At 55.9% G+C, this 24,361-nt stretch overlaps 4 protein-coding genes across 5 annotated transcripts; all 4 read left to right on the top strand.

Moving 5' to 3' along the window:
* Positions 1-217: 217 nt before the first annotated feature.
* IUM83_02766 (uncharacterized protein) lies at positions 218-1,018 on the top strand (the record flags this gene model as incomplete). The annotated part of the gene is made up of 1 exon (XM_067926713.1): positions 218-1,018. One exon carries the CDS (start codon positions 218-220, stop codon positions 1,016-1,018), a length of 801 nt encoding a protein of 266 aa, XP_067784321.1.
* A 781-nt stretch (positions 1,019-1,799) lies between these two features.
* IUM83_02765 (ABC transporter G family member 31) lies at positions 1,800-5,915 on the top strand (the record flags this gene model as incomplete). The annotated part of the gene is made up of 2 exons (XM_067926712.1): positions 1,800-2,281; positions 5,714-5,915. 2 exons carry the CDS (start codon positions 1,800-1,802, stop codon positions 5,913-5,915), a joined length of 684 nt encoding a protein of 227 aa, XP_067784317.1.
* Positions 5,916-7,507: 1,592 nt separating this feature from the next.
* IUM83_02764 lies at positions 7,508-11,860 on the top strand (the record flags this gene model as incomplete). Of its 2 annotated transcripts, XM_067926711.1 has the most annotated exons (2): positions 7,715-8,808; positions 8,987-8,990. In XM_067926711.1, the coding sequence occupies 2 exons, from the start codon at positions 7,715-7,717 to the stop codon at positions 8,988-8,990; spliced, it is 1,098 nt and encodes a 365-aa protein (XP_067784318.1). The 2 variants fall into 2 exon arrangements, with proteins under 2 accessions (XP_067784319.1, XP_067784318.1); XM_067926710.1 differs by having other exon boundaries at positions 7,508-11,860.
* Positions 11,861-14,085: 2,225 nt separating this feature from the next.
* Positions 14,086-18,210, top strand: IUM83_02763 (ABC transporter G family member 31; the record flags this gene model as incomplete). The annotated part of the gene is made up of 1 exon (XM_067926709.1): positions 14,086-18,210. One exon carries the CDS (start codon positions 14,086-14,088, stop codon positions 18,208-18,210), a length of 4,125 nt encoding a protein of 1,374 aa, XP_067784130.1.
* Between the last annotated feature and the right edge of the window lie 6,151 nt (positions 18,211-24,361).

Genomic DNA, 24,361 nt, shown 5'->3' with positions numbered 1-24,361 from the left:
CTCGTCTGTGAAGAGAGGAGCACACTCGCTCGATCATACGAGTCGGACTTGCACCTCTGCCTGACTCTCTGTCGAGATCGAGACCACTCCGCGAACGAAAGCTAAACCTTTGGCGCAATGGCGCTCGGTCCGCCCTCGCGTCCGCTCCTCACTCTTGAATTTGCCACAGCGGCGTCACTCCCCTCCCAACTTCTCAGTACTCTTCATCCTCATCATCATGGCCATGACGACCGCAATGGAGTGGGAAGCTCCGATCCCCGTGTGGATCGAGTCCATCAGCATCGACGTCGACGACGACATGTCCGCGTGCGACTTGATGGCGTCGATCCCCACCACCCCCACCACCCCGGTACCCTCCAAACTCACGCACAGCATCATCGCCACTTCGACATCCACCACGGAGCAGCAGTCCTTGTTCGGCGTGCTGCAGGACTTGAAGCCAATCGTCACCGACGACTTCGACGTGGCTATCAACGTCGACAGTATCTTCGTCGTGGCCGAGTCCCCCGTCAAGCCCAAGACCCCTGCGCGCCGTAGCATCAGCCCCGCCAAGTCGAAGCCAACGGCCAAACCTGCTCGACGAGCACGCACTGCCGCCACGCGCAAGCTCGAGGCGGACCCCATCGGCCGCAAGGAGGACCGCAAGGACAAGCAGCGCGGTTACGAGAAGGGCTACCGCCAGCGCCAGAAGGACAAACGCGCGGACGACGAGGCCGAGTGGATGCAGCTGGAGCTGCAGGTCCGGCAGTTGCTCGCCAAGCGCACGGCGTTCGTGGTCTGCGGGCCGCTGGACACGCAGTCCACGCCGTTGTCGACCGTCTCCATCCGCCAGCGGTACCTGGAGCTGCTGCAGGAGGAGCGCGCGCTGCGGGAGGACAAGGCGCTCGACGGCTGCCTGGTGAGCAGAGACCTCGCCATGTCGCTCTGGGGCAGCGCGGCCAGCCGGCGAGCCGTGCGCGAGCAGCTCAACGCGCTCGCGGGTCTCCGCGAGTGCCACACGTTCGAGTTCTCATGGTGAATTAGTGTCAAAGCGTTTAGTGTGCGTACGTGGAGTGAGTGTAGTGTGTGGATCCGAATGAACGTCAAGCGTTATGTAGTAGCGCGTCAACAGCCTTCAACTTGCTCCTCTTCGTCGCGTTGTCGAGACAGGAAGACCATGTCCAGCGTAATACATGTGCATGTAATACATGTATGTAGCGGTCTTCCGGATGAATCCGAGTACGTCAACCACGCGTATTATTGCCAGCGCCTCGCCTGTTGGCCACGTTGCCGTGCCGGTTTTCGCCCTGGCGGCGAGGTTCGATTCCCTCTGCGCCTGTCCATCTGCTGCTGGGCTCGTCAACAAGTCTCGTTATGTCGCGCGGCACCGCATACAAACGCCGGGTCTTACCGCGCTGCATGGACCCTCCACGTCCCGTTCCCTGCCGCATAATCAACATGCCGCGCTTCAAAGATTGGGGACGTGCATGAGCGTCTTTGGCGCGAGTGGATGGCAGTGCCACCGCCAAATCCGTGTGAGCATGTAGCGAGCAGCGATGGAACGGGACCACGTCGGTCGGTCTCACCTCACTCCTCACTCGCGATTTCGCCTTGCGTCCCCGACAATGGAGGAACGTCCACCGACAGCTCGCAGCGACGCTGCGGACGACGCCACCGACAACCAAAGCGTCGGCGATGTGGTGCCGGACAAGCTGCTGGCGCCAAAGGTGTCCACCTACCGCCTGCCGCGCTTCAGCTCGCGGCGCCTCAGCTCCAACAGCTCGTTCGGAGACCACGACCGACTCCCTCGCACCAACAGCATGTTCCCCGAGCCGCGAGAGCTCACCAAGGACGACCTCACCAGCGCCGACGCGCTCATGGCCGACGACGTGTTCACCATGAACGCGACGCTGTCGTCCGTGATTGAGAACGCGCTGGGCCACCCGATCCCCGGGCTCGAGGTGCGCTTCCGCGACCTCGAGCTGTCGGCCGAGGTGCCGCAGATCAAAAGCGGCAGCCTCGAGGTGCCGACGCTGTGGACGCAGGTGCAGCAGGGCGTGGGCGCCATCTTCGGCTCCAAGCAGTTCACGGTGGAGAAGAAGATCCTGCGCGGCGTCACGGGCGCCTTCAAGCCTGGACGCATCACGCTCGTGCTGGGCCAGCCCGGCTCGGGCAAGTCCTCGCTCATGAAGGTGCTGGCCAACCGCTTCCACATGGACAAGAACATCACGTTGAGCGGTGACATTGAGTACAACGGCAAAGAGCGGTCGCTCGTGCTGGACATGCTGCCGCGCGACGTGGCGTACGTGAACCAGATCGACGAGCACTACCCGCGCATGACGGTGCAGGAGACTTTCGAGTTCGCTCACCGCTGCTGCTCGGGAAAGGACCTCGAGCCGTGGGCCGTTGAAGCGCTGAAGAACTGCTCGCCTGAGCAACATGACCTTGCGCTGAAGGTTGTGACGGCGCACCACAAGTTCGCGCCAGACTTGATGGTGAAGAAGCTTGGACTGGACAACTGCAAGGACACGGTGGTGGGCAACGCCATGCTCCGAGGTGTCTCTGGAGGTGAGCGCAAGCGTGTCACCACGGGCGAAATGCTGGTCGGTAGAAAGCGTCTGCAGCTGCTCGACGAGATCAGTACGGGCCTTGATAGTGCGGCCACCTACGACATCTGCAAGTCGCTCAAGAGCGCTGCTCGCAACTTCAACGCGACCGTTGTTATCTCGCTCCTGCAGCCGTCCCCGGAGGTGTTCGAGCTGTTCGACGACGTGCTGCTGATGAACGACGGCAGCATCATGTTCCACGGCAAGCGCGAGGACGCAGTGCCCTACTTTGAGCAAATGGGTTTCCACTGCCCGCCCCGCAAGGATGTGGCCGACTTCCTGCTGGACCTGGGCACCAACAAGCAGGGCGTGTACGTCGTTGGAGAGAATGTGCCGTATCAGTCCGCTGAATTCGCCGATCGCTTCCGTGCGTCCACTATTTTCCAGAAGACGCTGCAGCGTCTTGACTCACCGGTCAAGGAGCCTCTTCTTGTTCCTGATGTCAAACCCTTCCGCTTGTCTTTCTTCGAGGACTTGGCTATCCTGCTGCGTCGGCAGATGATGCTTACGTCGCGCGATACGACATACCTCATGGGCCGCGCGGTGATGAACATCGTCATGGGACTCTTGTACGGCTCGACGTTCTGGCAGATGGACGACTCCAACAGCCAGCTCATCCTGGGTCTGCTCTTTTCGTGCGCCATGTTCCTGTCGCTGAGTCAGGCCTCGCAAGTGCCGACGTTCATTGAGGCCCGTTCGGTCTTCTACAAGCAGCGTGGAGCGAACTTCTTTCGATCGAGTGCGTACGTGCTGGCGATGTCGCTTTCGCAGATCCCAATGGCTGTCGTGGAGACTGTTGTGTTTGGTGCGATTACCTACTGGATGGGAGGTTATGTCGCCCTCGCGGACCGCTTCATCGTGTTCCTCGTCACTCTCTTCCTGTGCCAGATGTGGTTCACCAGCTATTTCTTCTTCTTGTCGTCGGTCTCGCCCAACTTGACGGTCGCGCAGCCTGTCATGATGGTGTCGGTGCTGTTCTTCATGCTGTTCGGAGGGTTCTTGATCACGAAGGGCAACATCCCCGACTATTTGATCTGGGTTTTCTGGATTGATCCGCTCGCATGGTGCATCCGCGCGCTCAGTATCAACCAGTATCTGGCACCGAAGTTCGATGTCTGTGTCTACGAAGGTATCGACTACTGCACAACGTACAGCGAAACCATTGGCGAGTACAGTCTCAGCGTCTTCAGTCTGCCGACCGAGTCGATGTGGATCTGGTACGGTTGGATCTTCCTGTTTGCCGGATACTTCATGTTCGTCTTCGTTTCGTACCTTGTGCTCGAATACAAGCGCTACGAAAGCCCCGAGAACGTAGCCGTTGTGGAGGACGATGAAGCTGCCGCAGACCAGACCGCATACTCGAAAATGCCGGCCACTCCGAAGGGAGTTCACGACCATGAGAAGGTTATCGAGATTCAGGACGCCGACGACATCATGGGTGGGGTCCCCACCATTAGCGTCCCCGCTGAACCTACCGGTCGTGGCATTTCTCTCCCCATTACGCTGGCCTTTGAAAATCTCTGGTACTCCGTCCCAATGCCTGGTGGTAAGAAGGATGAGGAGATCGACCTGCTCAAGGGTGTGTCTGGATTCGCCCTGCCCGGAACGATGACCGCACTAATGGGGTCCTCCGGCGCTGGCAAGACCACGCTCATGGACGTCATCGCAGGACGCAAGACCGGCGGCAGAATTCAGGGGAAGATTCTCCTTAACGGCCACCCGGCCAACGACCTCGCCATCCGCCGATGCACGGGCTACTGCGAGCAAATGGACATCCACTCGGACTCGGCCACGGTGCGCGAGGCGCTCATCTTCTCGGCCATGCTGCGCCAGGACGCCAACATCTCGGCTGCGCAGAAGATGGAGTCCGTCGAGGAGTGCATCGAGCTGCTGGAGCTCGGCCCCATCGCCGACAAGATCATCCGCGGATCGTCCACGGAGCAGATGAAGCGCGTGACCATCGGCGTGGAACTGGCGGCGCAGCCCAGCATCATCTTCATGGACGAACCGACGAGTGGCTTGGACGCGCGCTCGGCCAAGCTCATCATGAACGGCGTGCGCAAGATCGCCGACTCGGGCCGCACCATCGTGTGCACGATCCACCAGCCGAGCACGGAGGTGTTCAACCTGTTCGATTCGTTGCTGCTGCTGCGTCGCGGCGGCCGCATGGTGTTCTTCGGCGAGCTGGGCGAGGATTCGAAGAACTTGATCAACTACTTCGAGGCGTTCCCGGATGTGAAGCCCATTACGCCTGGATACAACCCGGCCACGTGGATGCTTGAATGTATTGGTGCTGGTGTGGGTGGTGGTCATGGCGATGCCGGTTCTCAGCCTATGGACTTCGCTGAGCGCTTCTTGGTGAGCGACCAGAAGGTGTTGATGGAGGAGGATCTGGACCAGGATGGTGTGCTTCACCCTTCTTCTCATCTACCGGAGCTCAAGTTTGAGACGAAGCGTGCCTCGAACCCGCGTGTGCAATTCCAGCTTCTTTGTCTGCGGTTCTTCCGCATGTACTGGCGCACGCCGACGTACAACCTCACGCGTTTATTCATCAGTGTTTTGCTGGGTTGTGTGTTTGGTGTCATCTACCAAGGCACCGACTACTCCACGTACACGGGCGCGAACTCGGGCGTGGGTCTCATCTTCGTCAGCACCATTTTCCTCGGTCTCATCAGCTTCAACAGCGTCATGCCCGTCGCGGCTGACGAGCGTACGGCATTCTACCGCGAGCGTGCGTCCGAGACATACAATGCGCTCTGGTACTTCGTCGCTGGAACGTTGGTGGAGATCCCGTACATCTTCTTCTCGAGCCTGCTGTTCTGCATCATTTTCTACCCGAGCGTCGGCTTCACGGGCTACATCACCTTCTTCTACTACTGGCTGGTGGTCTCGATGAACGCGCTGCTGTTCGTGTACTTCGGCCAGCTCATGGTGTTTGCTCTCCCTAGTGTGGCCGTCGCGTCCACGCTTGGCGCTCTGTTCAGCGGCATTTTCATGCTGTTCGCCGGCTTCAACCCGCCCACGGGGAGCATCCCGACCGGCTACATGTGGGTCCACTGGATCTCGCCGCCGACGTACACTATCGCCATGCTGGTGTCGTTGGTCTTTGCTGACTGCTCCGGGGGCAGCACTGACGGCATCAGCTGCAAGTCGCTGCAGAACGCGCCGCCCACGATCGGGGACATGACGCTGAAGGAGTACGTGGAGGAGACGTTCGACATGAAGCACAGCGATATCTGGCGGAACGCGATGATCCTGATCATCCTGATCGTGGTCTTCCGTATTTTGGCGCTGTTCTCGCTGCGCTACATCAACCACCTCAAGCGCTAGGACAGCGGGGGCGCTAGCTCGCTCCGCGCATGCCGCGCATTTCGGTAATACATGTCTTCTTTGAGCTGTAGAGTGCCTGCCGTCTTAGCTGCAACGACTACGAGGACTTGGTCTCACCGTTGAAATGGATGCAGCTCCAAACGCTCCAGTGGTTCCACGCACTTCACTGCTCATTATAGTCGGGGATTGGTAGCAAAATCACGATCAGTACTATACACAACTACTACGTAGTAATATGACTATACTATTAGTAGTTATATTACAATTCCAGTGTCGCAGTCAGTACTAACAAAAATTTAATAGTAGTAGGAACAAAAACCACGATAGTAGTACTAAAAACTACTAAATATCCTACTACACTCCAGGTTGAAGTTCAAGGCCAACAGCTTCAAAGGACGCGCGCAAAGGGTGGCAAACGGGTGGTTGCCGAGCTGTTCTGTCATATTCTCCCGCTCATTTTGCGTTTTCCTCCTTGAAGATCGCAGCCGGGTCCGATGAGGTGCTCCAAGGCCGATAGCTGTTTGCCTGATGTGACGGAAACGGCGCCGTGTTGCATCTGCGGTCGTCGTGTGCAGCAATGAAGTCTGGGGTGAGGTAGAGCTTTCCAAACAGTACGGCTATCACTACTTGGGTCTATAGTTTGCTAGCATCTAACGTGTTCACCTCTATACGTAGCTTTAGCAGTCCAGGGTGCGTTCTAACCTTCAGGAATAAAGATCAACCGGACGGTGAGCCCTCCCCAGCGAGCACTCAAGGGATATCTGATTCGAGTCAAGCTACGGAGGTGGATGAAGCTACTCTCACGGAATCTGACAACCGTACTCAAGCAACAGCGAGTCGTAAATCTGGTGTTGGGATTCCGGTTGATATCGGCCATTTCAAACCCTCCCGAACTCGGGACGCCCGTTGCTCCTCAATAGGTTTGCAAGCGTCTTTTCGACACGTTCGTTTGTATTGAACCCTCTCCGCACATGCACGGGAATGCGCGAGCCCAGTGCCAGCTAATGCTTCGTCACAACGACGTTGAGATTGGGCGGATGAGGAAATGCGAGCGGAATCTGTGGTAAGGGCGTTTTAGTAGTTTGATTTTACTAGTAGTAACTATTTCTTTTAATATTTCATTTTTTACGCACCCAATCAGTACTATTAATTTACAAGTAAATCAAAATCGTCTCCCGAATTATTAATATTACTTTAAGGGCTAAATCGATATTACTACCAATCCCTCATTATAGTATAGTGCTGCTGGGAGGTTGCGTGCACCTTTCGATGGAAAGTTTGTCCGTTGTCCTAAAGGCTTTAGGCTAAAGCACAGTGTTTCTCTTTAAAGTCCGGAATCTGCATCCGTTCAACGAGGAATTATCTTAAGTGAGTGAGAGTCCACTTACACGAGCCTGTCCAGGAAACGAGTGAGTGGACTTCCACTCACTTAAGATAATTCCTCTCCGTTCAAATCTGTTGGCGTCCCACACTTCGTCGAAAGATGCGAACGAGCCTAATCAATAGTTGATGACGACCGCTGGCACCGCAAGTGCTTTCGCGGTCACTTCCCAACTCGCCTCCAGTCCGTGAAGCCAACCGACTGCCCACCAATGTCGGGGGATCAAGACAAGCCCCTCTTGGCGCCTCCCGACACCACCGCCAAAGACAAACTCGACGCCGACGATGTCGCGGACGTCGTGCCGGACAAGCTGCTGGCGCCAAAGGTGTCCACCTACCGCCTCCCGCGCTTCAACTCGCGTCGCCTCACGCCCAACAGCTCGTTCGGCGACAACGACCGACTCCCGCGCACCGGCAGCATGTTCCCCGAGCCCCGGCAGCTCACCAACGACGACCTCGTGAGTGCCGACGCGTTGATGGGCGGCGACGTGTTCACCATGCACTCGACGCTGTCCACCGTCATCGAGGACGCGCTCGGTCGCCCCATCCCTGGGCTCGAGGTGCGCTTCCGCGACCTCGAGCTGTCGGCCGAGGTGCCGCAGATCAAAAGCGGCAGCCTCGAGGTGCCCACTCTGTGGACCAATCTGCAGCAAGCCCTGAGCAACCTCTGCCTCTCCAAGTCAAAGAGACCCACAGTGGAGAAGAAGATCCTCCGTGGCGTCACTGGTGTCTTCAAGCCTGGACGCATCACACTCGTGCTGGGCCAGCCCGGCTCGGGCAAGTCCTCGCTCATGAAGGTGCTGGCCAACCGCTTCCACATGGACAAGAACATCACGCTCAGTGGTGACATTGAGTACAACGGCAAAGCGCGGTCGTTGGTGCTGGACATGCTGCCGCGCGACGTGGCGTACGTGAACCAGATCGACGAGCACTACCCGCGCATGACGGTGCAGGAGACTTTCGAGTTCGCGCACCGCTGCTGCTCGGGAAAGGAACTCGAGCCGTGGGTCGTTGAAGCGCTGAAGAACTGCACGCCCGACCGAGAGGAACTTGCACTGAAAGTCATGACAGCCCACCATAAGTTCAAACCGGACTTGATGGTGAAGAAGCTCGGACTGGACAACTGCAAGGATACCATTGTAGGGAACGCCATGCTTCGCGGTGTGTCGGGGGGAGAACGTAAGCGCGTCACCACGGGCGAAATGCTCGTTAGTAAAAACCGACTGCAGCTTTTGGACGAGATCAGCACAGGTCTTGATAGTGCGGCGACCTACGATATCTGCAAGTCGATTAAGAGCGTGGCACGCAACTTCAACGTTACAGCCGTGATCTCGCTGCTCCAGCCGTCCCCGGAAGTCTTTGAGCTGTTTGATGATGTTCTCTTGCTGCATGGAGGCAGCATCATGTTTCATGGCAAGCGCGACGACGCAGTGCCGTACTTCGAGCAAATGGGCTTTCACTGTCCGCCTCGCAAAGATGTGGCTGACTTCCTGTTGGATCTCGGTACCGATAAGCAGAACGCGTACGTTGCTGGGGAATTCGATAGCGTACCGCATCAGTCAGCTGGATTCGCTGATCGCTTCCGTGAGTCGAGTATTTTCCAGAAGACATTGAAGCACCTCGATTCACCCGTGAAGGAGACGCTTTGTCTGCAGGATATGACTCCCTTCCGCCTGACTTTCGTGGAGGAGGTAGCCGCATTGTTGCATCGCGAGGTGATGCTGAAATCACGCGATACTGCTTACCTTGTGGGCCGCGCGGTCATGGTTATCGTCATGGGTCTGCTGTACGGCTCGACTTTCTGGAAGATGGACGAAGCTAACAGTCAACTCATCCTGGGCCTGCTGTTTTCGTGCTCGCTGTTCGTTTCGCTGAGTCAATCCTCGCAGGTGCCGACTTTTATGGAGGCTCGATCCGTTTTCTACAAGCAGCGTGGCGCCAACTTCTTCCGATCAAGCTCCTATGTGATATCCATCGCGTTATCGCAGATTCCGATGGCTGCTTTGGAGACGTTGGCATTTGGTGCGATTACCTACTGGATGGGAGGTTATGTCGCCCTCGCGGACCGCTTCATCGTGTTCCTCGTCACTCTTTTTCTGTGCCAGATGTGGTATACGAGCTACTTTTTCTTTCTGTCGTCGGTCTCGCCCAACTTGACCATGGCGCAGCCGTTCATGATGGTAGCAGTGCTGTTCTCCATGCTGTTTGGAGGATTCTTGATCTCGAAGGACAACATCCCGGACTATTTGATCTGGGTTTTCTGGATTGATCCGCTCGCGTGGTGCATTCGGGCGTTGAGTGTCAACGAGTATTTGGCTCCAAAATTTGACGTGTGCGTTTTCGATGGCATCGACTATTGCGCCAAGTACAACGAAACCATCGGTGAATACAGCCTCGGCGTCTTCAACTTGCCGACGAAGTCAATGTGGATTTGGTACGGCTGGATCTACTTGGTGGCCGGGTATTTCGTCCTTGTCTTCGCATCGTATCTCGTGCTCGAATACAAGCGCTACGAAAGTCCCGAAAATGTCGCCATAGTGGAAAATGAAGAACCTGGAGCAGACCAAACAGCGTACTCGAAGATGCCACCGACACCAAAGGAATCTAAAGACCATGAAAATGTGATCGAGATCCACGACGTCGACGATATCATGGGCGGCGTTCCAACCATTAGAGTTCCTGTTGAGCCTACCGGTCGTGGCATTTCCGTCCCTGTGACGCTTGCCTTCCACAACTTATGGTACTCGGTGCCGCTGCCCGGAAGTACCAACGACGAACAGATCGACCTGCTCAAGGGCGTGTCCGGATTCGCCCTGCCCGGAACGATGACCGCGCTCATGGGATCCTCTGGTGCTGGCAAGACCACGCTCATGGATGTCATCGCGGGACGCAAGACCGGCGGCAAGATCCAAGGGAAGATTCTGCTTAACGGCCACCCGGCCAACGACCTCGCTATCCGCCGATGCACGGGCTACTGCGAGCAGATGGACATCCACTCGGACTCGGCCACGGTGCGCGAGGCGCTCATCTTCTCGGCCATGCTCCGCCAGGACGCCAACATCTCGACGGCGCAGAAGATGGAGTCCGTCGAGGAGTGCATCGAGCTGCTGGAGCTCGGCCCCATCGCCGACAAGATCATCCGCGGGTCGTCCACGGAGCAGATGAAGCGCGTGACCATCGGCGTGGAGCTGGCGGCGCAACCCAGCATTATCTTCATGGACGAACCGACGAGTGGCCTGGACGCGCGCTCGGCCAAGCTCATCATGAATGGCGTGCGCAAGATCGCCGACTCGGGCCGCACCATCGTGTGCACGATCCACCAGCCGAGCACGGAGGTGTTCAACCTGTTTGATTCGTTGCTGCTGCTGCGTCGCGGCGGCCGCATGGTGTTCTTCGGCGAGCTGGGCGAAAACTCGAAGAATTTGATCAAGTACTTTGAATCGTTCCCGGATGTGAAGCCCATAAAGCCGTGTTACAACCCGGCAACGTGGATGCTTGAGTGCATTGGAGCTGGCGTTGGAGGCGGCAAGCCTGCTTCGGTTTCGATTGGGAGTATTCTTGCGCAACCGATGGACTTTGCAGAGCGTTTCTTGATGAGCGACCAGAAAGTGTTAATGGACGAGGATCTGGACCAAGAGGGTGTATTACACCCGTCTCCCCATCTACCGGAGTTGAAATTCGAGACCAAGCGTGCATCAAGTCCGCACACGCAGTTCGAGCTTCTGTGCCTGCGCTTCTTCCGAATGTATTGGCGCACGCCGACGTACAACCTCACGCGGTTGATGATCAGCATTGTGCTGGCAACTGTGTTCGCCATCATCTACCAGGGCACCAACTACACCATGTATAGTGGGGCCAACGCCGGGGTGGGTCTTGTCTTCGTGAGCACAGTCTTCCTGGGCATCATCAGCTTTAACAGCGTCATGCCCGTGGCCGCGGAAGAGCGCACCGCTTTCTATCGTGAACGTGCATCTGAGACGTACAACGCGCTCTGGTACTTCATTGCTGGCACCTTGGCAGAGATTCCGTACGTCTTCTTGTCATGTCTGCTGTTTTGCATCATCTTCTTCCCGAGCGTCGGCTTCACCGGCTACAGCACGTTCTTCTACTACTGGCTGGTGCTGTCACTCAACACGTTGGTGTTCGTGTATCTCGGCCAGTTGCTGGTGTACGCGCTCCCCAGCGTGGCTGTTGCTACGACGTTGGGGGCGTTGCTCAGCTCCATCTTCATCCTGTATGGAGGCTTCAACCCGCCGGCGGGCAGCATCCCGACTGGTTACAAGTGGGTGCATTGGATCTCGCCGCCAACGTACACGGTTGCCATCCTGGTGTCACTGATATTTGCCGACTGCTCCGACAACAGCAGTGGCGGTATCAGTTGTCGAGTGGTGCAGGACGCCCCGCCCACCATTGGCGACAAGACGCTGAAGGAGTACGTGGAGGACAGGTTCGACATGAACCACGGCGATATCTGGCGGAACGCGGCGATTTTGATCGTGCTCATGGTGTGCTTCCGAGTGCTGGCGCTGGTGTCGCTGCGCTACATCAACCACCTCAAGCGGTAAAGCATGGACCGCGTTTGTGTGTGCATGAGTTTTTTTCTCCTAGGAATGCGTTTGCGTATGAAGAAGTTGTTCATCGTATTGTTGAACAACATAATTGTTTTAGGATAGTTAATTCAAATTGGATAACACATATTAGTATTGGTATTTAACATTCAGTTATCCAAATCGTTATTAATCAGATTCTTACAATTAATTAGCTAGCTACTAAACATCAATAAAAGATTATTCCATTTCATTCTGAAATAGTTTGAAAATTTGATATTTTCAAAATTGATTAGATTCTAAAACTAATCCTAAATATATTGGCCTAATAAAACATTTTAAATGATTTAAATTAATTATATTGTTTAAAGTTAAATTTGAAACAGCAATATTTACAGTGCAATTTGCTTGTATTGTAATATAATTTTGAATACAGTATTTCGCATAGTGGATTTAATTGCCGCCCTACAAGTGAGGTTACACAGCTCTTCACCAACATCGCCCCAGCTACCAGCTCCTAGGTGCCGGCTCCTTCGACTCGGACCACCTAATGCTTTTGCAGTCGACTTCCCGCGCAGATCAGGTGGAGTAAGCAGTTAAACGGCTTACTCTGCTGGAATCCAGGGCGGTGGTGACAGCTTTCAGTCAATCCATGACGGTGCTCCGACGCTAGCTCTCCGAACGCTCGAGCCTCTCATTCGGAAGACTACCTGTATCGCCTGCAATGGTCTGCATCACAGGCAAGATAGATTTTCTCGCGCAAAGCATTGCACTCATATCCCGTGCATGCTGCCCTGCGCGCTATCAGTCCAAGGTTTACTCTCACGTGTAAAATCCGTGAGCCACTGGCATAATCGTCCATGCGGTGCCGTCCATACTTACTTCAAGTGAACTTCAAAAGTACACTTAGTGCGCACGATTCAAAGGCAGTCACCGATTACTGCTCGCTCTGCGATATACATCGCGCGGCCATCATCGCGACCGCGCTTTGCCTCGCCGAGTTGCATCGAGGCTCGGTGGTCGGTGATTTATGTCGCTGGATTTTCATCGCCGTCGCTGCTTCGGTAGTCGAGGGGCTGGCCTTCATGTCGCCGCGGGTGTTGATGGTACGGAGGATCCGCGCGCAGAAGCTTTTTAACGAGGACGCCAAGCAGAACGGGTGCGGAAGCTGCAGGCGTCGCCAATGCTGCGGTAGCACTTGCTGTCAATACCCTCCGCACCGTTTTGTTAGCAGGACACTTTGCACGGGGCTTACCACGAGCACCCGCCCCGCCTCGTCCACGCTACGCTTGGCATAATCAAAGTGCTGGCAATGCCAGGCATGCCTGCCGGCAGTGTACTGTACCCTGTGCAAAGCGCAATGAGTATATAACGCGCTCATGTCCCGCACGTATTGGTAGCGGCGGCTGCGCGGTACCGTACGGCCTGCAGGGCGAGCGTCCTGCTGCTTGGACAGCCCCGGCACTCTATGTCGGCAAGTCGTGGCCCCGACGAAGGAGAATTCTGAGGGCGGTGCATCCCTGCAGCGATTCGTCGCGTCAGCCTACGCTCAACTATGAAAGTACCTTCAAATTTATGTATTCGAAAAACAGTTTCGCGGATCCTGAATTTTGCTTTCGTGGATCTCGGATTTTGAGACTTGGCAGAGCTGTCTGCCGTTCAGCTACGGACGCCGTCGCGAACCGCGCGCGCGTTCCGAGTCGCAGCTTTCGACCGATGGCCGACCCTCGTTGGAAAAGGTCTGCCCAATCTCTCGCGATGGTGCGGCTACACTAGTGCTGAAACGGGCCGGGACACAAACGCTGAGCCACTGCCGTAATCGCAACACGGAGAACGAAAGCTCTTTCAAAAGACATGGTTTGATGATGACCTGGTCGCCGCAGCGACCAAATAGACATGAGCCTATCCAGCCGGGGAATGGCTCGCCGCCATGTGGAGCCACTCCGTCTGACGCGCTGCCTGGCGCAACGGTGCCGCTCGGAGTTGCCGCGTCCGGCGTGGCAGGCATTGCTCATTCCCCAATTCTCCTCCAGCCCCCAATTGCGATGGAGGGGGCCCAACACGACCCCGCACTGGCGCACGCCAACAAACCGCCAGGCAGCGACACAGATGACAACCAGAGCGTCGGCGACGTGGTGCCCGAGATGGCGCCGCACGTCGCCACCTACCGCCTGCCGCGCTTCAGCTCGCGGCGCCTCAGTTCCAGCAGCTCCATGGGCGACAACGACCGCCTGCCGCGCACCATGAGCATGTTCCCGGAGCCGCAGCAGCTCACCAAGGACGACCTCACGAGCGCCGACGCGCTCATGGCCGACGGCGTGTTCACCATGAACTCGACGCTGTCCGCCGTGATCGAGAACGCGCTGGGCCACCCGATCCCCGGACTCGAGGTGCGCTTCCGCAACCTCGAGCTGTCGGCCGAGGTGCCGCAGATCAAGGGCGGCGAGCTGGAGGTGCCGACGCTCATCAACCAGGTGCAGCAGGGCCTGAGCAACCTCTGCTGCAGCTCCACCAAGATGACGGTGGAGAAGAAGATCCTGCGCGGCGTCAGCGGCGTGTTCCGCCCCGGCCGCATCACGCTGGTGCTGGGCCAGCCCGGCTCGGGCAAGTCCTCGCTCATGAAGGTGCTGGGCAACCGCTTCCACATGGACACCAACATCTCGCTGGGCGGCGACATCGACTTCAATGGCAAGGACCGCAGCGAGCTGCTGGACGTGCTGCCGCGCTACGTGGCGTACGCCAACCAGATCGACGACCACTACCCTCGCCTGACGGTCCAGGAGACGTTCGAGTTCGCGCACCGGTGTTGCGCCGGCACGGGCATGGAGCCCTGGGCCCTGGAGGCCATCAAGAACTGCTCGCCCGAGCACCACGAGCACGCGGTCGAGGTGGTGAACGCGCACCACAAGTTCGCGCCGGACCTGACGGTGAAGAAGCTCGGCCTGGACAACTGCAAGGACACAGTGGTGGGCAACGCAATGCTGCGAGGCGTGTCCGGCGGCGAGCGCAAGCGCGTCACGACGGGCGAGATGATGTTCGGCATGAAGCGTCTGCAGCTGCTCGACGAGATCAGCACGGGTCTTGATAGTGCTGCCACCTACGACATTTGCAAGTCCATGAAGAGCGCGGCGCGCAACTTCAACACCACCGTGGTGATCTCGCTGCTGCAGCCGTCCCCGGAGGTGTTCGAGCTGTTCGACGACGTGCTGCTGATGAACGAAGGCAGCATCATGTTCCACGGCAAGCGCGAGGACGCCGTGCCCTACTTCGAGCACATGGGCTTCCACTGCCCGCCTCGCAAGGACGTGGCCGACTTCCTGTTGGACCTGGGCACGAACAAGCAGGACGCGTACATCGTCGGAGCACCCAACAGCGTGCCGTACCAGTCGGACGAGTTCGCCGCCCGGTTCAAGGACTCGAGCATTTTCCAGACCACGCTCAAGCTCCTTGACGCGCCGATGCAGGACTCGATGGTCTTCGCTGACATGAAGCCGTTCCGCCAGACGTTCGCCGAGGACTTGGCGACGCTGTTCGCTCGCCAGGTGACGCTCACGCTGCGCGACACCACGTACCTCATGGGCCGCGCCGTGATGATCATCGTCATGGGTCTGCTGTACGGCTCGACGTTCTGGCAGATGGACGACTCCAACAGCCAGCTCATCCTGGGTCTGCTGTTCTCCTGCGCCATGTTCCTGTCCATGAGCCAGGCATCGCAAGTGTCGACGTACATCGAGGCGCGCACGGTCTTCTACAAGCAGCGCGGCGCCAACTTCTTCCGCTCGAGCGCGTACGTGCTGGCCACGTCCATCTCGCAGATCCCGCTGGGCGTCCTGGAGACGATCATCTTCGGCGCGATCACGTACTGGTTCGGCGGCTACGTGGACGACGTGGGCCGCTTCATCGTGTTCCTGGCCACACTGTTCTTGTGCCAGATGTGGTTCACGAGCTTCTTCTTCTTCCTGTCGGCCGCGTCGCCCAACCTGACCATTGCCCAGCCGCTCATGATGGTGGCCGTGCTGTTCTTCATGCTGTTCGGCGGCTTCCTTATCTCGAAGGGCAGCATCCCCGACTACTTGATATGGATCTACTGGATCGACCCGCTCGCGTGGTGCATCCGGTCGCTGAGCATCAACCAGTACCTGGCGTCCAAGTTCGACGTCTGCGTCTACCGAGGCATCGACTACTGCGAGCAGTACAAGCTGACCATGGGCAAGTACAGCCTCGGCGTCTTCGACCTGCAGACGGAATCCGCGTGGATCTGGTACGGCTGGATCTACTTCATCGCGGGCTACTTCGTGTTCATCTTCGCCTCGTACTTCATGCTGGAGTACAAGCGCTACGAGAGCCCCGAGAACGTCGCCATTGTCGAGCAGGACGAGCAGGCTGCACGTGACCAAATGGTGTACAACCAGATGCCGACGACCCCGAAGGAGCACGAGAACGCCATCGAGATCCACAACGCGGACGATGTCATGGGCGGCGTCCCCACCATCAGCATCCCGATTCAGCCCACCGGCCGCGGCATCGCCGTCCCCGTGACGCTGGCTTTCCACGACCTATGGTACTCGGTGCCGCTGCCCGGAAGTACCAACGACGAACAGATCGACCTGCTCAAGGGTGTGTCTGGATTCGCCCTGCCCGGAACGATGACCGCGCTCATGGGGTCCTCTGGCGCTGGCAAGACCACGCTCATGGATGTCATCGGGGGACGCAAGACCGGCGGCAAGATCCAAGGGAAGATTCTGCTTAATGGCCACCCGGCCAACGACCTCGCCATCCGCCGATGCACGGGCTACTGCGAGCAAATGGACATCCACTCGGACTCGGCCACGGTGCGCGAAGCGCTCATCTTCTCGGCCATGCTGCGCCAGGACGCCAACATCTCGACGGCGCAGAAGATGGAGTCCGTCGAGGAGTGCATCGAGCTGCTGGAGCTCGGTCCTATCGCCGACAAGATCATCCGCGGGTCGTCCACGGAGCAGATGAAGCGCGTGACCATCGGCGTGGAGCTGGCGGCGCAACCCAGCATTATCTTCATGGACGAACCGACGAGTGGCCTGGACGCGCGCTCGGCCAAGCTCATCATGAACGGCGTGCGCAAGATCGCCGACTCGGGCCGCACCATCGTGTGCACGATCCACCAGCCGAGCACGGAGGTGTTCAACCTGTTTGATTCGTTGCTGCTGCTGCGTCGCGGCGGCCGCATGGTGTTCTTCGGCGAGCTGGGCGAGGACTCGAAGAACCTGATCAACTACTTCGAGGCGTTCCCCGGCGTGAACCCGATCAAGCCCGGATACAACCCCGCCACGTGGATGCTCGAGTGCATTGGCGCAGGTGTGGGTGGCGGCAAGGCTGCGACTAACGTGGACCCATCGCAACCGACGGACTTCGCGGACCGGTTCTTGGTGAGCGACCAGAAGGTGTTGATGGAGGAGGACCTGGACCAGGACGGCGTGCTGCATCCGTCGCCGCACCTCCCCGAGCTCAAGTTCATCAACAAGCGCGCCTCGAGCGGGTACATCCAATTCGACCTGCTATGCCGCCGCTTCTTCCGCATGTACTGGCGCACGCCGACGTACAACCTCACGCGTTTGACGATCAGCGTGGTGCTGGCGTGCGTCTTCGCTATCATCTACCAGGGCACGGACTACAACACGTACAGCGGAGCGAACGCTGGCATTGGTCTCATCTTCGTGAGCACGGTCTTCCTGGGCATCATCAGCTTCAACAGCGTCATGCCCGTGGCTGCCGACGAGCGCACGGCGTTCTACCGCGAGCGCGCGTCGCAGACGTACAATGCGCTATGGTACTTCATCGCGAGCACGCTGGTGGAGATCCCGTACATCTTCTTCTCGAGCCTGCTGTTCACGATCATCTTCTTCCCGAGCGTCGGCTTCACGGGCTACATCACCTTCTTCTACTACTGGCTGGTGGTCTCAATGAACGCGCTGGTATTCGTGTACCTGGGCCAGTTGCTGGTGTACGCACTTCCGAGCGTGGCGGTGGCCACGACGCTCGGCGCGCTGCTGAGCTCCATCTTCATGCTGTTCGCCGGCTTCAACCCGCCCACGGGAAGCATCCCGACCGGCTACATGTGGGTCCACTGGATCTCGCCGCCGACGTACAGCATCGCCATCCTGGTGTCGCTGGTGCTGGGCGATTGCTCGGGCGACAAGGTGGGCTGCGACGTGCTGCAGAACGCGCCGCCCACGATCGGGAACATGACGCTGAAGGAGTACGTGGAGGAGACGTTCGACATGAAGCACGGCGACATCTGGCGGAACGCGATGATCTTGATCATCCTGATCGTGGTGTTCCGCGTGCTGGCGCTGATCTCTCTCCGCTACATCAGCCACCTCAAGCGTTAAGCTGGAGTAGGTAGGGCATGCATGCAGAGCATTGGTAAAATGGGAAATAAGAAATACAAATAGTTAGCTTTCGCATATCACTCAAGCTGGTTTTACTACGTGTGATTTTCAGGAGCAGCAGATTGTCGAAAGCTTTCGTCGCCAGGACGATCAATCTCTTGGAATACAGTTCGGCGACCACCAACGTTGACGACCAAGGCCGGAAGGTGTGTCATGATTCTTTTACAACGCTTATTACCCCCCTTCCCACCTAAAAGTTTGCCAACCCTGCACTTACTGGTACCCCGCTATGTTCAATTTTCAGCCATGTCACCTCAATTGGACACCCTACTGTATTTTTAAGCCTAAATAAAAAAAATCGCACCCTGGGCAGAATAGCCAGACCATGAAGTTTCTGCCCTAAGCCCACAAAGGAGCTGTAACCAGTTTTGATGCTGCGGCACCATTTATTATAGAGGCACTACTTTATCGGGGGAAACAATTTCTCCTTTTTCATCAAAGATGCGAACATGATTTTCCACACCGAAGGCAACATTTCTCGCGTTGTGAGGTCGTTTCACGCTTGTGGGGGATGCGGGGCTCTTCTTGTACTCATTCAGGTAATCGAGCAATAACTTTTTCTCCCTCGGGTGGAACTTATCCGCGTTAACCTTCTTCATGATTGCACTCACGGTGAGCTTGTCCCACTTCTTGTAGAGCTCGAGTCTAAATTGTTCGTTCTGTATGGCTTTCTTGATGGCTCTCCTCGAGAGGCCGTCCATGCCGAGCAGCTTCTTAATCGTGCTGCCAATTCCTCTCTCTTCGTCAGCAACGCCATCCTCGATTTTCTTGTGGCTCAGCAATAACCTGTGGGTTTCCTCAGCAGTAGTATCACCAGACCGGACCGACTTCGTCTGATCATTGCTAGCCGATACCGCACCGCAATTTGCGAGTAGTGCGACAACAACCAGCAGTAGAACGACACGTCGACGCATTCTTGGACTAAGCTTATTGTAGTGTCTGCAGGGAAATCGAAGACACACTGGGGGAGTCGGCGAAGCTCCCGGAAGTTTAGCCGTAGTGTATTTCCAAAGGTAAATAGCAAAGTGAATAGCACACGAGGTACTCCCAGTGCTGCGGCTCCAGCTAACCAATGAAGCCGCAGCTACTGTAATCTAGGTTGTCGTTAGCTAGTCATCAAGTTTGTCGTTATGGTGCACTGGATTTCTGGCTGGTCATCAGCTTTACGTTATGCTCCGCTTGCTTTTCGTTATGCACACGATTTGTTGTCGCAGTCATCACGTTTGCCGTTATTGACTGCGACCAGTTGGTGTTGAAGCTGCTAGCTTGGACAGGCTGGAGATTTCCTCCAATACACTGCCCCCCCAAAGCATGGTCTAGCTAATTGCGATAACGCGGTTTCGACTAGACAATTACACCGGGTTATGTACCAGGTGTAACGGGCCGTTGTACCCATGCCTGTTACAGGTGCAACGTGATGAAGTTGAACTTACCGAATTGTTTCGGAGTTAATATTGGACCGTTTGGGGTCGGAAGTGGTGCAATTATACATTGCATTTCAACATGGTAGCATAATCCAGGAAGGGATTGAAGAAAATGTTTGATTGTGGCAAAAGTATGCATCCAAATTTATTGAAATTTGGACTGGTAATCCTTCCAGTACTTGCTCACCTTGGCGTCTTGCTTTTGAATATATTGGTCAAGTAGAACCTTGACTTCTTTGGCTAGAGATGTTAGCGGCTCCCACGAGTCTTCTACAGACTCCAAGCCTTTCCAGCTTACTAGGATCTCATAGTCTTTGATTGTAGTGCTCCAACGATGCTTTTTCAGCTCACTAATGGCCAAAATGATGCCTTGGGAGGCCACGTGCTCGAGGATATCCTCGGTAACGTGAAGACTACTGTCCGCATAGAACTTAAGTCTTGATGGGTGGACATCTAGCTCATCCCCAGTGACCAAGTGACGTACTCGGAAGGAGTGTGCGTCGGCACGGACCACTGTGTATGGTCCTTGCCACGTAACGAGGAGCTTGTTGCCTCTCTTCTCGTCAACGCGTGAGCACAGGACATAGTCCCCCACGTCAAAGTTAACTACATTCTCCCCGCGCTCGCGCTTTTTGTTGAGCAGGCGTTGCTTCAGCCGCTGGGTTGGTGCAGGCTGTTGCGCAATGCGGCCAAACGTTTGGAGATGGCTGCCGAATTGCTAGGCAATTTGACTAGCTTCTTGGCACTAGCGTGGTAGAATTTTGCCAGTGGCGATGGACATGGCAGTCCAGTGAACAATTCAACCGGAGCTCGGTTGTCGAGCGATGGAACAGCAGTATGGTTCATGCTAGATTGCACTTGAGGTACTACGTAAACCCAGTCCTTAGCAGAGATTTTGTACTCTAGTATCATAGCACGGATCACCTGTAAGATGTCGCGGTTGACGCGCTCTACAGAGCCGTTGATCCAAGGGCTGTATGCCAATGTAAAAGTTTGCTGGCTTTTGAGTCTCTTGGAGAGCTCAGCCACAACTTCATTTTTGAAGTGGCTACCGTTATCGCTTATCCATACTGGTGGGACACCGAATCGGCTGTGCCAGTCAAGAATGGCTGCCGTAGCAACTGCACTGTCCGCAGTGTCGCACACTACTAGCTCGCAAAAGTGCGTGACGTGGTCTTTGAGCACCAGTAAGTATTATGCTTTGCAATGCGTTTGTCGTTTTCACCTAGTGTTTTGCCCGAGTTATAATATCTGGCGCACGATATAAAAACAGATGGCCATTAAATCCTCCAAGTTATAATCGCCAGCCTCGATATCGATCTCGATTTACGCTATCTGTGGTCGAATTGCCGATCGAAAAACGAAATTCGGGCCGATTTAATTTAAATCGCGATGGCTGTGTACGGATTAAAATGCCGCGCTTTATATATATAAAATATGCAATTGGACACTTACATCTGGACACTTGACGAGTGGTCGGCAGATCGCGCTGCTGATCTGTCGAAGCACCGCAGTTTCCGAAAACCTTCACCTTGCAGCATGTACTCTCTCGACTACCGTTGGCGAGCCGTTTTTCTTATGCATGTGTATGGAATCTGTATGCAGTATGTTAGCGATATATTTGGGCCTAACGTGCGAACACTGCAACTTGGAACCGTAAATGGCGCGCCTTCGGGTTGCCTTGCGTGGTGTACGGCAAGGTGGTGCGTCGCAATAGGGCCAAGACGCTTGCCTTCTCGCTCCTGCAACGCTACGATTTCAGCAGCCGCAGCTCGAACGCGATTCGCTGTCGCTCGCCGAATGCCTTCCGCCACTCGTCGAGCTGGGGCAAGATAAACAAAAAACTCGAAAGTGAACTGCTCATAAGGTGGAAGTTCACTCGATGACATCGTCAGAATATCAGCTTCGGAGATATAGGCCCAGCGATGCTTTAGCAGCTCCCATAAGTTGGATACGGAGACCTCCTTGAAGTCTTGCTGGCGGGCGTTCTTAGTGGCTTTCATGAATACCTTCCTGTCTTCGATCACGTCAACTTCAGCATCAAACTCCTGACCTGAGAGGAAGCGAAACATTTGAGCCAGGGCCACTGAGTAGCCTGCATCGGCCACAAACTTGAACGACTTCACGATTCCTTTACGCGGGCCTGATGCGAGCTGGCCAGTCCTGAACGTCACCGAGCCTCGAAGTTGCTTGTCAAATGGCAAATCACCACCACGTGGTGGGCTCATTGTAAGAAGCAGGAGCCGCTAGTGCACTCACAGACGAAGCTAACGAGCTATCAAACACGTTCAACAGATTAGTATTAGACCGGCGAAACACTAGGTTTCAGTATGGTAGCGTAGTATCGACATGCGGTCTTACATGGCGGAGTGCAGCTCGCGCGACAGACAAGCGGAAAGCCCAGCGATACAGGAGCCGCTAGTGCACTCACAGGCGAAGCTAACGAGCCGTTAAACACGTCCAACAGAGCCGTATCGGAGTAGCAGTGGCCGGCGACGTTACCTCGGTGTCCTGAGAACCAACGATGCGCCCGTTATATTTAGTAGGAAGAGGTGGTGCGACTTACCTACACCTGGAGGTCGATTTATTACCATGTCGCATGTTTATGTCTTCGAATTATTTTATCTCAGAGATCGATCTAAGCCCTAAATCCGAGCGACAAAATATCTGCAAACCACAATACTTGCTGGTACCAAACGACTCACCCATAGAGAGAAAATCCCAATGTAGGACTCCGTTCCGCTCGTTACACTCGATCGTTTCACCCCATGGCCGGTGGATCGTTCGCGGACCTTTCACATGTGGACAGAGTAGACAGCTTGACACAAATGCGTGCACCACACTCCGGATGTTGTGGATGTGGAAAATGCGGCGTAGGTGATTTACCATTGCCGTTTCTCCTCGGTGGCCTTGGGCCCCACAGTGTGCAATGACACACAGGCGTTGAGTCAAGTCTGAGCTCGCTCGCGGTATCCACACCCGCTGGTCAACCCGTAGGACGCCATCGCTGTCTCTGACGGACCCTACAGGAGCCTGCTTCTGCTGCTGTGCAGTTCGAATCTCGTCCTGTGAGGGCCAGGCGAATCCTTCGTCGTCTAGAGGCCGGAGGACCTGCCTTGAGTGTGTTCGAGGGGCTGCTTGCTGCTTCTTGGTTCGCTTCTTAGTAAATCGCTTCAACTTGACCTTCGTTGTTGGCTGCCCAGCCCACCTGGACAGCATGTCTGCCCACACATTCGCTACACCGTCGACATGTTCTATAATATAACGGTATGGCATGAGCTTCAACGCCCACCGCAGTAATTTGCCTCTAATGTGCTTCTTAATGCTCACGTGCGGAGCGAACGCATGTATAAGGTTGCGGTGGTCGCAGAATAGGCGAAATTGCTGAGGTCGCATCAGTAGGTAGTCTAGTTTTTCACAGGCCACTACAATAGGATATGCCTCCTTTCAATCACCGTCCAGTTCAACTGAGAACCTTTAAAAGTGCCGCTGAGGCACGTGAGCAACTTGTGCTGCTGTGCGGTGACAGGTATTTTAGCGTCGTAGTCCGACACTTGAGTCACAATCACTGACCAGCCATTATCAGACGCATCAGAGCACACAACTGTGGTGGCCGAGTCGTGTGGGAGTGCTAGAGTAGCCGACGTAGCCAATAGGTCCTTCACCTTGTCAAACGTAACCCGCTCTGCATCGGTCAGTGTGACCGAGATGCCAGCAGCGACGCGCTTTGTGCGCTTTCCACTCTTGAGAGCGGTATCAAGTTGCTGTTGCAAGGGCTCTACAGCTCGTGCATAGTCAACAATAGATTCCCGCATCCAGTTGGCAGCACACAGGAACTGCTGCAACTGACCCGCTGTGGTCGGGTAAGGCATCGACCGTAGCACGTCAATGCGAGAGGGGTCGTGCGAAACACCATCACTGTTGATGACGCGCCCGCACCATTTGACAGACTGCTGGTAGATACTGCTTTTCTTCGCGCTCAGTTTGAGCCCATACATAGCCACCAAGTCGAAGAATTCCTCCAACTTGGCTACATAGGTGTCGATGTCATCGGAGAATAGGAGTAGATCATCAATCCAAATGACTATGTAGTCATACAACAGCGAATCGAAGCATCGCTCTATCGTCTGCTGAAAATGCACGGCGGCATCACAGCATCCCTGAGGAACTCGACGCGGAGTGTAAATTTTGGTGTCCGTAATGTAGGACATTAACTCCTGGCTAAGTTCGTCTAGCGGTAGTTGCCAAAACCCTTTTAGTAGGTCGAACAAACCAAAATGTTTCTTGCCTCGAGTATGTTCGAGCAATGTAGCCATATGTGGCATCGTGCTGATGAGTGCCTCGATGAGGTCATTAACGACTCTGTAGTCGGTACTCATCCCTATTTTCACCGGGCTTACGCACTGGCAGCACTGGGCTGGCCCAGCGGCTGCTTGGGTTTCATATACCAAGCCGAACTCTACGAGTTTGTCGTTGAACTCGCGTAGAAACGCGCGTACCGCGGGAGGGTCCTGCCGCGGTTTACTTTTGACGGCGCTCGCACCATCTTTTGAGTCGAATTTTCAGTGGGTCCACCTTTGCAGGTGGGTCGTTGCCCAACTCGAGCCTCCAGAAGTCGTGCTTCAGCACTAGGGCACGGAGCTGCGGCTCCAACCTGCGTGGAAAGC

The sequence above is a fragment of the Phytophthora cinnamomi genome, assembly GCF_018691715.1.
Source record: "Phytophthora cinnamomi strain GKB4 chromosome Unknown Contig92, whole genome shotgun sequence".
Lineage (NCBI taxonomy): Eukaryota > Oomycota > Peronosporomycetes > Peronosporales > Peronosporaceae > Phytophthora > Phytophthora cinnamomi.
The sequence above is the reverse complement of the archived record's forward strand: the minus strand, read 5'-3'. Positions and strand labels throughout refer to the sequence as shown.